This window comes from Mesoplodon densirostris, chromosome 5, assembly GCF_025265405.1.
Source record: "Mesoplodon densirostris isolate mMesDen1 chromosome 5, mMesDen1 primary haplotype, whole genome shotgun sequence".
In the NCBI taxonomy this organism is placed as follows: Eukaryota; Metazoa; Chordata; class Mammalia; order Artiodactyla; family Ziphiidae; genus Mesoplodon; species Mesoplodon densirostris.
The window spans coordinates 107,243,325-107,260,673 of NC_082665.1; the positions used below are offsets into that span (position 1 = coordinate 107,243,325).

At 37.4% G+C, this 17,349-nt stretch overlaps 1 protein-coding gene across 4 annotated transcripts in view; it reads left to right on the plus strand.

Annotated features, from left to right (window-relative positions):
- Positions 1–17,349, plus strand: part of VPS8 (VPS8 subunit of CORVET complex) — a 293,886-nt gene that overhangs the window by 154,512 nt on the left and 122,025 nt on the right. For all 4 annotated transcript variants that reach the window (XM_060099245.1, XM_060099244.1, XM_060099247.1 and 1 more), the window contains exons 34-35: positions 4,737–4,826; positions 9,571–9,617. In XM_060099245.1, the coding sequence (XP_059955228.1) occupies positions 4,737–4,826; positions 9,571–9,617 (137 nt within the window). The remainder of the gene's footprint in view (positions 1–4,736; positions 4,827–9,570; positions 9,618–17,349) is intronic.

Below are 17,349 nucleotides of genomic sequence, written 5' to 3' on the forward strand. Positions count from 1 at the left end.
GGGATCCAATTAATTTTTTAAAATACGGATGCCCAGTTCTCCAGCAACAGTTTTTTTCCTTTTTTCCTCCTTTTTAAAAATTGAAATATAGTTGATTTACAGTGTTTCAGGTGTACAGCAAAGTGATTCAGTTATACATATATATATATTTTTCTTTTTCAGATTCTTTTCCATTATAGGTTATTACAAGATATTTGAATATATAAACTATATTTGAATATAGATCCCTATGCTATATAGTAGGTTCTTGTTATTTATTTATCTTATATATAGTAGTATATGTCTGTTTATCCAAAATCCCTAATTTATCCCTCCCCCTTCCATAAGTTTGTTCTCTATGTATGTATGTTTGTTTCCTATGTATGTATGTGAGTCTATTTCTGTTTTGTAAATAAATTCCTTTGTATTTTTTTTTTCAGATACCACGTATAAGTGATATTTATCTTTCTCTGTCTGACTTACTTCACTTAGTATGATAATCTCTAGGTCCATCCATGTTGCTGCAAATGGCATTATTTCATTCTTTTTTTATGGCTGAGTAATATTCCACTGTACATATATATATATACCACATCTTCTTTATCCATTCATCTGTCTGTGGACGTTTAGGTTGCTTCCATGTCTTGACTATTGTAAATAGTGCTGCTATGAACATTGGGGTGCATGTATCTTTTTGAATTAGAGTTTTCATTTTTTCTGGGTATATGCTTAGGCATGTGATTGCTGGATCATATGGTAGTTCTATTTTTAGTTTTTTGAGGAACCTCCGTACTGTTTTCCGTAATGGCTGCACCAATTTACATTCCCACCAACAGTGTAGGAGGTTCCTTTTTCTCCACACCCTCTCCAGCATTTACTATTTGTAGACTTTTTTTTTCTTTTTTTTTTTTTTTTTGCTGTACACGGGCCTCTCACTGCTGTGGCCTCTCCCGTTGCGGAGCACAGGCTCCGGACACACAGGCTCCGCGGCCATGGCTCACGGGCCCAGCCGCTCCGCGGCATGCGGGATCCTCCGGGACCGGGGCACGAACCCGTGTCCCCTGCATCGGCAGGCGGACTCTCAACCACTGCGCCACCAGGGAGGCCCCTACTATTTGTAGACTTTTTGTTGATGGCCATTCTGATCTGTGTGAGGTGATACCTCACTGTGGTTTTGATTTGCATTTTTCTAATAATTAGCCATGTTGAACATCTTTTCATATGCCTGCTGGCCATCTGTATGTCTTCTGTGGAGAAATGTCTATTTAGGTCTCCTGCCCATTTTTCAATTGTGTTTGTTTTTTTTTTTTAATTGAGCTGTATGAGCTGTTTGGAAATCAATCCCTTTTTGGTCACATCATTTGCAAATATTTTCTCCCATTCTGTAAGTTGTCTTTTCGTTTTGTTTATGGTTTCCTTTGCTGTGCAAAAGTCTGTAAGTTTGATTAGGTCCCATTTGTTTATTTTTGCTTTTGTTTCCATTACTCTAGGAGATAGCTCCAAAAAAATATTGCTATGATTTATGTCAAACAGTGTTCTGCCTATGTTTTCCTATAGGAGTTTTATAGTATCTGGTCTTACATTTAGGTCTTTAATCCATTTTGAGTTTATTTTTTATATGGTGTTAGAGAATGGTCTATGTTCATTCGTTTACATGTAGCTGTCCAGTTTTCCCAGCACCAGTTATTGAAGAGACTGTCTTTTCTCCATGGTATATTCTTCCCTCCTTGGTTGTAGATTAATTGCCCATAAGTGCCTGGGTTTATTTCTGGGCTTTCTGTCCTGTTCCATTGATCTATATGCTAGCAACAATTATTTTAAAAGCTCAGCAGTGCTACCTTATCATAAGTATATTAAGGATCTCTGTGTTTTGTCTCTTTTTCTGGGCTCTTTTCTTTTCTTTTTTCTTTTTTTTTTTTTTTTGTGGTACGTGGGCTTCTCACTGTTGTGGCCTCTCCCGTTGCGGAGCACAGGCTCCGGACGCACAGGCCCATCGGCCATGGCTCACGGGCCCAGCCGCTCCACAGCATGTGGGATCTTCCCGGACCAGGGCACGAACCTGTGTCCCCTGCATCGGCAGGCGGACTCTCAACCACTGCACCACCAGGGAAGCCCTGGGCTCTTTTCTGTTTGATTGGTCTTTGTTTCTACATGTACCACACTACTTGAAATATTGTGGTTTTATAATAAGTCTTCATGTTTTTTCAGAGAGTATTGGCTGTTTACTTCCAAATTCATTTTAGAATCAGCTTGTCAAGTTCCACCAAAAACAATTTCTAACCTTATGATTCTGACAAGGATTACATTGACTCTTTCAATCATTTTTAATTTAATTGACATCTTTATATTGTGAGTCTTCTACCTTATGACCATATGGTGTAACCGTTTACTGAATAACTTTCTATAAAGTTTTATAATTTCTTCTGTAGAGACTTTTCATCCACTGTTAGATTTACTGTCACAACTTCATATATTTTAGCATAACAGTGCTATTGTTAATGATATTTTTATTTTTGTTTATTTATTTAAATTTATTTTATTTATTTATTTTTGGCTGCATTGGGTCTTCGTTGCTGCACGCAGGCTTTCTCTAGTTGCGGCGAGCGGGGGCTACTCTCTCATTGCGGTGCGTGGGCTTCTCGTTGTGGTGGCTTCTCTTGTTGCGGAGCATGGTGTCTAGGTGTGTGGGCTTCAATAGCACGTGGGCTCAGTAGTTGTGGCTCGCAGACTCTAGAGCGCAGGCTCAGTAGTTGTGGTGCACGGGCTTAGCTGCTCCGCAGCATGTAGGATCTTCTCAGACCAGGGCTCAAACCCATGTCCCCTGCATTGGCAGGCAGACTCCCAACCACAGTGCCATCTGGGAAGCCTATTAATGATATTTTTTAAATTTTATTTCTAACATGTACAATGTTTACTGTAAAGATTTTAATGGAAGTCTTCTATTTCTACTATGCTGACAGTTTTCTCATGAATGAATTTTATCATCTTTTCTCCCTTATTCTATTTTTGTCATAAATTTTATTGATATTAAATCAGCCTTGAATTCTATGGGTAAATTCAACTTGAATCTGATATATTATCTTTTTTGTATATTGTTGGATTTTTAAAAAGTTATTAGTGTTCACAATTAAGACTGATCTATAATTTTCCTTTCCTTTCTTATGTTGTTCTACTGAGTTTAGGTATCAAAATTTTGCTAGCCTTATACAGTGAGCTGAAGTAGCTTCCTTTTTTCTATTCTCCGTAAGAGATTAATTGGTATTAGAATTATTTCTTCCTTAAATGATTGCTGGGCACTTACCAGTGAAGCTATTTGGGCCTGTAGTGTTTCATATGGGAAGATTTTCGACTATTCATTCAGTTTCTTTAGTGGTTAAAAATCAATGCATGTTTTCTATTTCTTTTTTTTTAAATTTATTTCTTTTATTTATTTTTTTTGGCTGCATTGGGTCCTTGTTGCTGCACACAGGCTTTCTCTAGTTGTGGTGAGCAGGGGCTGCTCTTTGTTGCGGTGTGCGGGCTTCTCATTGCAGTGGCTTCTCTTGTTGCCGAACACAGGCTCTAGGCACACGGGCTTCAGTAGTTGTGGCACGCGGCCTCTAGAGCACAGGCTCCGTAGTTGTGGCACACGGGCTTAGTTGCTCTGCGGCATGTGGGGTCTTCCTGGACCAGGGCTCGAACCCGTGTCCCCTGCATTGGCAGGTGGATTCTTAACCACTGCACCACCAGGGAAGCCCTTGTTTTCTATTTCTTAAGTCAGTTTATTAAATTATATTTTTCTAGGAATTTATCCATTTTGACTAAATATTTAAATCCTCAACATAAATTAATTCATAATAGTTTCTTATCTTTTTAATGCCTGAAGATCAGTAGTAATATCCCCCTTTTCATATGTGATATTGATTAGTTGTGCCTTCTCTGTTTTGAGATGTATTGTATAAAAGTTGTTTAAACTACAGTAACTTGTGTCAGCTAAGTATTATTAATCTGCACATACTAACACAAAATTATTAGATACATATCACGAATGTTGCCATCACAATAATTTGTCTTATTTTTATTTGACAATATAATATGTTGATCTATAGCCGGTCTTGGCATTTTAGCCATGGAACATGCAATTGAAAAGGTAGAATAGGGTCACAGAAACCAAGAAGAGAGTTTCAAGAAGAAAAGGAAAGCCTGTAGTGTCTAGGAAAGTTCAGGAAAGGGCAGGTTGGAAGTCTTAGATTTGACAGAAATAGGTCTTATTAACAGTGGTCAACCTCTTAGTCTCATTTAAGACTTATGACCTGAAGTTGATTTCTTAAGACACCTCTGGTTTCAAAATCTACCAGGCATCAGAGGTAAAGTTTTAGAATTCTTAGCTAGAGAAATTACAACTATGTTCTTTTTTTTTCCATTTCTTTAAGTTATTACTTTAAGAGCAAGGGTAAATTCACTGGCAGAGAATTTGGGAAGCTTTTGTTCCTTCCATTTATCCTGTAGATATCATGGCCTAAATCCAGAATTTTAGTGCTTTCATTTTCTAAGAATTTTGAAGTACCTTTCATATCAAAATCTGATTTTTTACATGACGGTTTTCTAATTTTACTCATTTGCAATATGTCTTTAAATTGTGGCCCTATATTGAGGTTTCCTGAAATGCAGTGTAGAAGCACATGAAATTATTGAGGTAGGTGATCATACTTTACATCTGTGGAAATTCTATTTAACTTTAACATTGAAGATTATTTTATATTTTTCTTTCATTACAGGAGCTTGTGTCCCTGAAGCCCTGTAAGGCTGCAGAGCTGGTTGCTACTCACTTTTCTGAACAGATTGAAACAGTCATTAAAAAACTTCAGGTAAACTTCACAAAATATACTGGGAAGAAACATCTAGTGGAGAGACAATTATTGAATATCCACCTAAGAACTTTTGACTGTAGTAATTTCTTCAGTTGATAGTTGCCTTTTAATAGCAGTTTCTACATATTGTGTGTGTGTGTGTATTTGGAAGCAATTGTGTGATAATCTCTGAGTCTAGAAATGAGGGAGTTCATCTTTGTGCATAACAAATATTAACATCACAGAAATATTTTTGGAAATACAACCTGTAGTTACCTAGAAATCATAATCCACAGAGGGTCCTCCCCCACCGCCCACCTCTCCATATCTTTCGCTATAGTGACTGCAACCATATTCTCTTCAGGGTTCATGTTACTTATTCAGACTTTTGTCATCCTCCTACTGGGTTAATGCTGACTATTTTTTTATTTATTTTATTGTGTATTTATTTATTTATTTATTTATTTATTTATTTATAGCTGCGTTCGGTCTTTGTTGCTGCGCGTGGGCTTTCTCTAGTTGCGGCAAGCGGGGGCTACTCTTCGTTGCGGTGCGCGGGCTTCTCATTCTGGTGGCTTCTCTTGTTGCAGAGCATGGGCTCTAGGCACATGGGCTTCAGTAGCTGTGGCACGTGGGCTCAGTAGTTGTGGCACATGGGCTTAGTTGCTCTGGGGCATGTGGGATCTTCCCAGACTAGGGCTCGAACCCGTGTCCCCTGCATTGGCAGGTGGATTCTTAACCACTGCACCACCATGGAAGTCCCAATGCTGACTATTTAGAATTTTTCTTGGAAAATCTTAGCTAGAATACAGGTATATTAATGCTGAATATTGAGATGCTCAGTTTGAAGTACTATTTAATGGACCTAGTATTTCACTTGTCACTACTGTGGCAGTGCTAGTAGTGAGTTTTGCTTATTACCATTACGGCCACAAGTGATAGAGATAGGGAATAGGACAATGACAGGAACACGTAGCACAACCCAGAGTCTTCAAGTAGCAGTAATAGTAGGAGGGGTTAGGTATGCAAGAAGGAAACCAAAGCAGTGAGTGGGAGGCAGCTGACATGAGACAAAGATGTGGAATTCATTCATTTACACACTACCGTGGTGCCACTCTGTACCGCATAGTATGGTAGGCTCTGGGGGGCACAAATAAGAATACAGTCTTTTTCTTAATTTTTCCTGTGGAACAGAGAAGCACTTATATAACCACAGCACAGTGTTATAAGCTCTACACCATACATATGTAAAAAAGTGCTGTAGGAGTAAGAGGAGAGAGTGACAGACTGTGTGAGAGAAGCAGACAAGAGTTCCCAGATATGCCTGAACTGGGTCTTGAATAATTGGTAGCAGTCTTCTAGGCAGAGAATTGGGAAGGGCATTCTAGATAAAGGGTTCTGGGTATGTAAAGACTTGATGAAGTCTTGAAGCAACATGCATATTCAGAGGATGATGTGGTAAAGATGATGGTGGAAGAAGCATCAGATTAAGCTGTAAAAGGTATATTGGAGGGAAGGAGTTAAAAGTATAGAGACTGGGAAATAGACTTTTGGGGCTGATATTGAACAATTTTATATGTAATGCTAAGAAATTATGCTATATCTTCCGTGTGCTGGAGAATTACTGAAGTTTTTTAAGCAAAGGAATTATACCATTAGATTCATTTGATAGAAAATTAATTCTGGAGTATGGAGAATGGACTGGCAAAGAGAGCAGATAGAGGAGAGAACAGTTAGACCAGTTGGAAGGCAAAAGGTCTTGGCAAAAAACAGTGAGGACAGGATAAAAGCAGTGGCAGTGGAGAGGACAGGTCCAAGATACGTTTGTGAAATAAAATGTATAGGGCTTGGAAATTAGTTGAATGTGATGGTGGAGTTAAAAATGACTCCCAGATGTAGGGTTGGTTGTCCAGCATGATGAAGTCCATTAAATCAAGATAAGGACTCATCCATTAATTCAATAAATATTTATGTATCTGCTGTGGGCCAAAACCATGATAAAGTGCTAAGGATACAAAAACATATACAGTTGACCCTTGAACAATGCAGGGGTTAGGGGTGCCAACCCCAGTGCAGTCGAAAATCCTTGTATAACTTTTGACTTAACCAAAAACTCAACTACTAATAGCCTGCTGTTGGCTGGAAGCCTTACCAATAACAGAAACAGTCAATTAACACATGCTTTGTATGTTATATGTATTATATACTGTATTCTTAGAATAAGTGAATTAGAGAAGAGAAAATATTATTAAAATAATAAGGAAGAGAAAATACATTTACAGTACTGAACTAAACTTATCAATACTGTACATTTATGTCATCTTTTTATAAGATGAATCATCCATATGTCAATACCCATATCAATATTGTCTTAAACAAAGTAGTGTTATACATATTACTAACACTAGACATCAAAAATGAAAAGATGTGAAAAAGAAATTTGTATTTATTTACAGGTATATCAATTCATACATGGATAATGAAAAAGCAAATGTTTGCTCTATGGTAGTCTAGTGTAATCGATATTATTGCTTCACAGTAGCCTAACGTATACACTAATGAGTGAATTGTTATAAAATTTTTATAGCATACAGTATTACAGTCATATTCATGATAAAGTATTGGAAGCATTGCACTGTTTTAAAAAAACACATGTGATGGTCAGTTGACATGCAGTTTCTCCAATTACTAGAGAGGGGGAGAGAGAGAGGCATATTTTATATTTATTATCACTCATGCCTATGTAAGGATAGACTAGTATCTACGTATATTTTATGCATTCATGACATACCTAACTTTTTCTTAATTTTTTCACTATTGCTGGGCTATGTGGTTAGCCTGCAGGGTTTTTCAAATTGTTGCAAATCTTCCAAATTTTTTCCAATATATTTATTGAAAAAAATTCACGTGTAAGTCAGCCCACTCAGTTCAAATCTGTGCTCTTCAAGGGTCAACTGTAAATGTATCCCTGTGCTCAAGAAGACAGATAAGCCAAAAGATAATTGTAGAATAGTTTGACTTGAATGATGATAGAGGACTGCCCAGGATCCTGAGGAAGTACATGGAGGGTCATCCAGTCCATTCTAGTGAGGAGGGTACATTTCTGCTAAAACTACTCTCAACCCACAGAGCATCTCCGCCTTTTAAAAGTCAGCAATTTTGATGAATCTTCTTGTCTATAGTGATGTTATTGTCATTTAAAATGTAAGATTATCAGACTTCTCTGGTGGTCCAGTGGTTAAGACTTCTCGCTCCCAATGCAGGGGGCCCAGGTTCAATCCCTGGTCAGAGAACTAGATCCCACATGCCGCAACTAAGAGCCCTCATGCTGCAACTAAAGATCCCGCATGTGACAATGAAGATCTTGCATGCTACAACTAAGACCTGGCACAGCCAAATAAATAAATAAATATTAAAAAACAAAACAAAACTAGATCTACATTTTTTTTAAAAATGTAAGATTATCCATTGCAGGATTTTCTTTTTCCTACAGGCTTTAAAATATTTAGAGGCAGAGAGGCTAGGTAAATGAATATAATATCATTCATTAGACAGATATATAAAAGCTGAAATGACTTACACACACAAAAAAGGTGGCTCTTGACCATGGACGGTTTGTGGAGTCTTACACATTCCTTTTAAAGAAATGAAGTATTTTTTTATTGCAGAGCTTTATTGATTGTATAAGAATCCCACACAAATTTTATAAATTACCTTCACTTTTGATGGCAAGAAATATGCCTCTGACCAATTATTTTCAGAATTCTTGAAATGAAAAATAAGCCAGAATATTAAGGTATAACCAGAAGGAAAGCCATGTAAAATAAAATTAAGTGATAGGCCAGGGAAAAGATAGAAAATCAAAGACTGATAAATATATTTAAAATGTTATATTCTAAATGACATTAATCCTTTCTGGTTTTGAGATCCCCTGCTTTTTATAGGTGAAGTTAGAATGTGTCAAAAAAAATAAAGAAAAAAGAAAAACAAAACTATAATTATTTTTGCTTAGCTTTCTTAAGAACTTAGAGACATTATTAATATTCATATAGTATTCTAAGATTTATCTCACTTAATTCTCACCTCTAGCCTGTGCAGGAGGAAGAGAAGATATTGGTGTTCTCTCTTTCACATAAGGAAACCGAATGGCTTACGAGAGTCAGTGACTTACACAGTCACACAGCTAAAAAGTGGAAGAAACAGAAGCCAGACTTTTTGCATATTAGTTGCTAACCTGTTTGCCATCTCTTCTGTAGTTGATTATATTGGGGAGTTAATGAGCTTTTTTGGTACTGGTTGTTGTTTGGGCCTCAGCCTCCCACCCCACCTAGATTAACTGTCTCACAGTTGGCTGTTGTCACAAGGAGGACCAGGTGAGGCAGTGTGTACCCGTCATTGTAGCCAGAGCAGTTAAGAGCACCTGCCATTCCAAGGGTCTTCATGCTGGGAACTGTTAAGGGATTTGTCTCAATAGAGGGCCTTTTTTTTTTTTTTTTTTTTGGCAGGGGTGGGGGACCAATAACCAAGGTGTTTGTATTTCTTCTACTCTCAAAATCGAGTATGTGACAGTGATTAGAATTACTGAGAGGAAATGACCTCCAAATGATTCTTTAGAATTCCTTAGATCTGTACAGAGGTCATAATGGAAGTAATCATACGCGTGTGTGCTTTTTAAAGGGATATTCTAGAGTTATTTACCATGGCCTAGTTTGAAGAATTTGTTTTAACATTTAATTGTATTTTTTATTGTTTTTCTCTTCAGAACCAGGTTTTGCTTTTCAAATTTTTGAGGAGTCTTCTTGACCCAAGGTATGTTAATAAAATTTAGTTTTTCATAATACATAGATGAGAAATCAAAGGAAATAAATTGAGTTGAAGAAACTGGCTCATGATATCCAAATAGTATAGTCAGCTCTTGATTTTTAATATTAGCAGGAGTAATAGTTACAGAGATTATTCTAAATACATGATTGGAAAATTGATTACATCTTGAAGGAATACTTTTGTTTCCATTTGAACATGAGCATACGTGATGAGTTGTCATCAGCGTAAAGAAAGTAATGGAGATGTGCCATGAAGACATGTTTCAGGAAGAATTTGATGACCATCTAGCTTCCCCTGTCTCTGGTAGCGTCACTCCTTCTGATTCCTTATTCCATGCTGTAGATTGATAGCTTTACTTTTCAAAGTAAACACCTAGTTCCCAGCCCACCTCTAAATGTATTACCTTTTAAACTTTCATTTGAACTGTTTAGTTTTAAATAACTTTCCTGGAGGTGTGAGAAGGAAAGTTTAAATGTTTTTTAAGTGCTGCTGTAGTACTCATCAAATAAAAACTAACCCAAGGAGATGATGAAATTAGTAATGGATTTGTAAGCAAAGTAGCTCCATATGTGAGATTGTAACATCTTCCTGTGACAACGTGGAGTACGCTGGGAGCTGAGTGTAGTATTTAACATCCTCTAAGACAGTCACTCTTAACCAGAATTGTGTGTCAGAATAACCTAAGAAATTTTTAAAAATATAGTTGCCTGACCCCAACCCCACAGAATCATTGTGATATACTTCTAGAGTTAAGCATCACTGGCCTAAATCTAATATTCCAGGGTGGTATAGCTTTCACATCACACATACAGATTTTTAAGTTGCATTATAATGTACACTAGCCATTGAAAATGGTCATATACTTAATTTAGAGATAATATTATAAAAATAGAAAGTTTTGGTTATTCTAGTATTCTGTGCTATTTTTATATACCAAAATACCAGGAGTTTTGTGGATTGTAATAATTTTTTGAAATTTCAGTCATTTAAACCTTAAGCAGGCTATGGTTCATTTAAATTTAGTCCTACAGATGTGCATATGCAGATGTTGAGAAGAGCAGTCTGACTACATACCCTCCTGAACTTCAGTTCAATACCTTTTCAAAGTATCTGTGTTTTAATTCCCTGTTCTTAGAAATTACTGAAGCTAGACATCTATTTTTATTTTTATGAATCAGTTGTACTTCCCTCAGATCCAGTTTGGGCCCTAGTCTACCCCTAGAATTAACTAGGAGATACCTTAGAATTAGGGTTAGGGGTAAGAGGGAAGGAAGAGAGCTGGCAGAAGGATGGGGGAGCTGGGGGTGGAGCTGAGAGAAGGGGGAGGGGGCCGAGGAGGACTGAGCTAGGTGGAAGAGGAAGGAGGGCCCAGCCCTTTCTCTGGAGCCCCTGTACCTTTTTTTCCCATAGCAAAATTCCTTCTGTTCCTCTTTCGCTTCCTCCAGTGTCAGATCCATTTTCTTAGGACCTGACTCCTCTTCCCCTGGGATAATTTATTTTAACCAAGTCCTTGTTCTCCATCCATCCTACCTGGAGAGACTCAGGCTGGAAGGACAGAGAAGCTCATCTTTGAACTCGGCCTTTTCTCACATGTAACAAAGTACAGAAGACAATGGTGACCAAATCTTAATTTTTTTAATTAAGAAAAAGTATTAGGTAATATAAATATCAATATAGTCATTTGCTCTGATACTGAATTTAGTTAAACTTCCCAGTAGTAAAAATGGCAAATCACAAGAGTATCAGAGGTCTTCCATGGAAAGTCTTGCTCTGTTATGACCTATACGTAGATTGTAAATATGTTATAGGTAAGATCCTTTAGAAGTACTATGAAAGTGGTTTTGTTCACTAGCGAACCACGAATAATTTTACATTTACTCGGTATATTTTATCTCCCTAAACTAACTCCAACCCAGGATAATTAACTCTAAGTTAACTTGTCACCCATTATTCCTTTCTGTCATATCAGTTCAGCTGCAAGGCCCTCTCTCACCTACTTCAGAGAGAAGCAGTGCACCCACGGTCCTTACTCTTCCCTGTCCCCAAAAGCAGTATGACCTGGAATGTCCTCGCTTTTGACAACAGCTAAATTGCCAGCTCTCCTTTAGCCTAGAGAAATGCAGAGTTGACAAAGATTCTCCCCTTGACCGAACTTCAGTCCGGCTCCTCTGAGCCCTCTGCTGCACTAGGTCTGACCTTGGGCTTCCATCTCTGTTTTTGTAGAGTCTCTTTTAGCAAGAATCCTGCTAAGTCAGTTTAGCTAGAATCCTCACCCTCAATATGTGATCACCCTTGATATCTGTCCAAATTTATAACCGCCCCCCCAGGTAATATGTGATCATCCTGGCCTGCCTTCAGCAAGAATTCTGTTACGTCAGTTTATCGAAGAATTATCCTACCCTCCTAGTAATTCTCCATCCATTGACTGCCCCACTCCCACCCCCATGGCTATAATCTTTGCTTTTCCTTGTTGTATTTGAGTTGAGCCCAGTCTCTGTCTCCTTTACTGCAATACCCCATTGTAGTGTTCCCTATCACGAGAGTCCGAATAAATTCTGCTTTACTGTTTTAACAAGCATCATGGATAATTTTTTCTTTAACAGAACCTTGAATTAACAAGACAGATAACTTTAGCTCCACCTTTAAAAAGAGCACTCTTTCAAATTGATCCACCCTATCCAGGATGCCAAAAATCTAGTGGTGTTCTGCTTTGAGAGTCCCAGTCCAGAATCCAGCATATTGGATTGGCCAAAAAGTTCGTTCGGGTTTTTCCGTAAGATGTTATGGAAAAACCCTAACGAATTTTTTGGCCAACCCAATACTTTATCCTCTTATTTTATGTCTTATATAGGAGGCAGACGTCCATTAAGATTATGCTGTAAATTTAAATTTGATGTTTGGCATTTCAGTACAATCATTTTTATATAAACAGTATTTTAAATGATAGTGTCCCAGACTAACCCATAAAAGCCTGTTTGACCCACAATGTAAATAAATAATACCAGTGAGGGGAGGGAAAATTTTTTTTTTCTTCTACCCTTCTGTGTCCTAGACAGATTGAGAAGAGAAAAGCATACACATTTATTGAGTGTTTTACGTGACCCGGGAGCCTTCATAACGAAATGAAGACCTGAGGAAGCACTTAAACCTGAGTGTTTTGTGCTAGGTTTGATGAAGGGTAGAAAGTCATAGGCAAATGTGATAGGACTGAAAGACATGCGCTAAGGATGATAAACTGGGGGAAACTTATCAAGACGTGTTTGTTTGGATTCCTCTCAGTGTCCCTCCATCTTCAGAGATGAGGATGCTCCTTTCCTCCAGAAAGAGAGAGTACCTTTCATAAGATGGTCTTATGATCTGCTTCACAGGAGAAGGGGAAGGGCAGAGAGTCCTTCCTGCACCTGACATTTCTCAAATTCCTTGAGCTTAAAATATTCAATATGCCAACATACCGTATTTTGGGGAAGCGTGTCCTGAACCCTGTCACTAATAACACGTACATTGAATTCTGGATTGAGGGGGAGAGCAAGGTTAAGAAGGTCGAGTTCAGAGGAAGTAAGGAGGAGGTGCTTCCTGAGCCTGCCTTAGACAAAGTTTTGAATTATAGAAAGTTTGTCTTTGATGCCCTTTGAACTCTGCCTCCTTCCACTCTGTCCTCTTCTTTCAAGGGTTGCAGGATGCACACACTTCTTTAAGCTCTACACTTTATAAGCACACTCGGATATATAGTACTGTGCCTAGGTAGATTTTTAAAGTCTAGAATTACCTTCTTCTATGCCTCAGTCAAAACAATCACAACTAATTGCTAATTGCTTGTCAATGTGACACTTTTACAGAGGGAGTGTACAACTAACATATGAATACAATGAAGTATACACAATAATGAAAAAACCCTTTTCCAATACCAATTGACCTCAAGGGTAAGAAGAAAGCAGGTTGTGTGGACTAGATTACGTTAAGTCTCTGAATGATTTCCCATCACACTTTAGCCTTTGTAAATGAGTATGCCTGTTAACTAATCTCAAGTAAAGGATTAGAGTCTTTCCAGCTACTGGGAAAACTGAAGTGGGAAACTAGGGGAGTATAGAAAAAGGTATTTATGGACAAAAGAGTATCAAGAATAGGTAGACGGGTACTGCCTAGCAGTTTTCCCTGGCAGACAACTTCAGACTATTTTTGCCTTTGATTCTTCCCTTTCTGTTCTTCTTAAGCAATAGGATTTTTTTTTTAACTTCCAGGTTTTTCCTTTCATGAAGCTCCTATAGCAGCATTCTAGAGAGTAGAGAAAATGAAAGAAAGTTGTTTTGAGATGGTGACTGCTTGTATATATGTGTCATAGCAGAAAATTGCTTTTTTTGCTCTTGCCCCAAAAACCTGAGTTAGTAGGATCCTCATTCCTGTGTGTGTGTGTGTGTGTGTGTGTGTGTGTGTGTGTGTATAGTTTATGCACATTTGATTTAACATTTATATGTATTTATTGAGTTGTTTCTAAAGGAGTGACTTATTTTGTCAACAGCATGTTTTAGGGAACTAATAATCTAGTTGAATTCTCATGTGTATTTCTCTATTTTCTTTTTCCAATTTCTTTAAGTTACCTTTGCTCTGTAAATAATGTTCTCTGTAGAATTAATTAACCTACAAAGATATTGGTGACATTTGTATGTAGAAAGATTAGATAGTTTTGAAGGGAGGGAGGTTAATCCTCCAGAAACAAATTATTTGCCTGAATTGAGGCCAACAGCCTGGGAGAAAGGTTTTGCATCCTCTTCCAATTCCCTTCTTTGGGACAGCTGCTACATAAAGCCCGACCCCACGCCCACTCCCTGTGTGCGTTCCTGCTGGCCAAGATTTCTCACAGGAGTTCTCCTGATATACTTACATCCAGATGCAGGTCCTTTGTGCAGTGGGGATGCTTGAAGGATAATACAAAAGGACACTGATGGTTTTTGTGGGGCTATGAGCTTCATAAGGAATAAAGAGAATGTGCAAGTGTATTTATAGTCACAATATTTTCCTCAGTACAATTTTCTTGGTAATGTCTATTTAGCCTTTGTTAACAATGTCCTGGAGGCCTCTGAAATATATGGTATGATTTTCTTGTAGGAAAAAAACACATAAAACGCTGTACTGTATTTCTAAGTCTTTAATCAAAATAAAGTAAAAACTGAACATTGCTAAGGAAATGAGTATCTTTGCCAAGGAGCAAAACATAGATTATGGAAATGGTTATACATTGGATTTAAATTGAACCTGTCACTGTTTCTGTGGGTAATTCTGAAGGGATATTTTAAGATATTGACACAGTGTTGAAATAACATATTTCAAAGTTAAAAAAAATAGAACATTATATATATTCATGAACTTTGACATATAAAAATGCATTCCTACCTCAGTGAGTGTCTGTCTGCTTGGCCAGGCTCACCACCAAATATCATTATCTTTGTTAGTATATTTTCCAACAGCTCAAATTCAACCTTCTAAATCCTAACACATCATCTACTAATCTTCTTTTAGGTAAATGGATGGATGGATGGATGGATAGATAGATAGTTTACATGCATTTATATCTTTATTCCTTAATTTAATAAGTCTTTATAATGAGATTGCTATCTGCTAAGCAATGTGTGAGAGGTTGAAATGGCTCAAAATTATACTCAATTTTTTCAGTCTAAACCTGTTCCTCCTACTTTATTTTCTCTCTTAGCAAATGGCTGTATCCACCCATTTATTTTTTTTGTTTTTTTATTTTTTTCTTTGCGTTACGCGGGCCTCTCACTGTTGTGGCCTCTCCCGTTGCGGAGCACAGGCTCCGGACGCGCAGGCTCAGCGGCCATGGCTCATGGGCCCAGCCGCTCCTCGGCATGTGGAATCTTCCCAGATCGGGGCATGAACCCGCGTCCCCTGCATCGGCAGGCGGACTCTCAACCACCAGGGAAGCCCCTCCACCCATTTATTTTATTTAAAAATTTACTGAGTAACTACAGCATACTAAGCACTGTGACAGGCATGGGAGATAAAATGGTGAATAAGGTGGGACCGTGCCTTCAGAGGCAATTGCAGTATAAGTGTCTTAAATAAAATCCTTGGTGTGATGATGAATTTTTAACTTTCCTTTACCAACTCCACTGCACCTTCTCAGCCACACCACACAGAACCAGTCAGTCATCAAAATGTACCTCTTGTATATCTCTTACATGTGAGTCCTTCTCTTGTCCACCCCGCTCTGCCCTGGTTCAGGCCCTCAGTATCTCTCTTCTGGTCTTTTTTGCTGGTCTCCTAACCAGCCTTCTTAATTCTTCTACTTCCATTTTCAAATAGGCAAATAATGATAGTGTTCCCTTTCCCCTTCTCAAAGTTCTTTCAGTTTCCATTATCCAAGGTAAAATCTGAACTCCTTATGGTGTAAAAGACCCTTCTTAATCTTATTCAGGCATATCGGTTCAGCTTAATTTTCTTCCATCCTGCCATTTCTCTTTTCCCCTTTATTCCTCAGTAGTACTGAACTTTTTGTTCATGGGATACACTACACAGGGTTGTTCTGCCCACCCTTTGAATATGTGTTCCTCCCTTTTAGTCCACTTTGTTTTCTTTCTTTTCATAGTTTTATCTATATGTATTAAGAGCTCTAAGGTTGTACATGTGCTTTGATCCAGTGGTTCCATTTTGGAAAATATATTTTAAGGAAATACCATAAGAAAAAGGTAGTTAATATCGAAATATCCATATTAACATTTATATAGTGAAAAAACTGTTTAAAAAAGTAGATGGGGGAAATAGCTATATAAATGGTAAGGTATATGAACATAATTAAATACCAAATTGGCAAACATGGCAATGTGAATGTTTAAATAATGCTAAACTGGAAAAATACGTAACATTAAATGGTATGCACACATACTGTTTGTGTGTCTGATTGAATGATAATCAGATGATGTGGTTAGATGTAGGTAGCTTAATGCTCACCATATTCTTTGCCCCCACTAATTGCTTAGTTAATAATAGAAATTTAGATTGATACGTTAATAATAAAAATGAGAGCAATTGTTAGGAGTTTGGAACTGTCTGCTCTTTGCTTTTAGAATTTCTGAAACAATGAAAACTGGCATGTGAGTGCTACAAACTAAAGTTTCAAAAACTTTGGTTCATTGATATTTAAAGAAATCTTTCCAAATACCCATACTTTTTCTATTTACAATGAAAAGGACACATATTAAGGTACTTTGTGGCTTTTACAAAATCCTACCCTTTCTTCTGTTCTGTTTATACTATTTTTTATTCATCACCCTTGTTTTTTGTTTCTTTTTGTTTGTTTCCTACTATTTTTATGCCTCCTCTGACTTTAACTGAGTGTTTTGTATATGATTCCATTTTTTGTCTCTCTTAGTATATTAATTATACTTCTTTTAAAAAACTTTTTCTAGTGGTTGACTTTCCATTTTTCGATTGGGTTGTTTGTTCTTTTGTTGTTGAGTTGTATGACCTGTTTGTATATTTTGGGAATTAAGCCCTTGTCAGTCCCATCCTTCACAAATATTTTCTCCCATTCTGTAGGTTTTCTTTTCCTTTTGTTTATGGTTTCCTTTTCTGTGCAAAAGCTTGTAAGTTTGATTAGGTCCCACTTGTTTATTTTTGCTTTTATTTCTATTGCCTTGGGAGACTGACCTAAGAAAACATTGGTACAATTTATGTAAGGGAATGTTTTGTCTATGATCTCTTC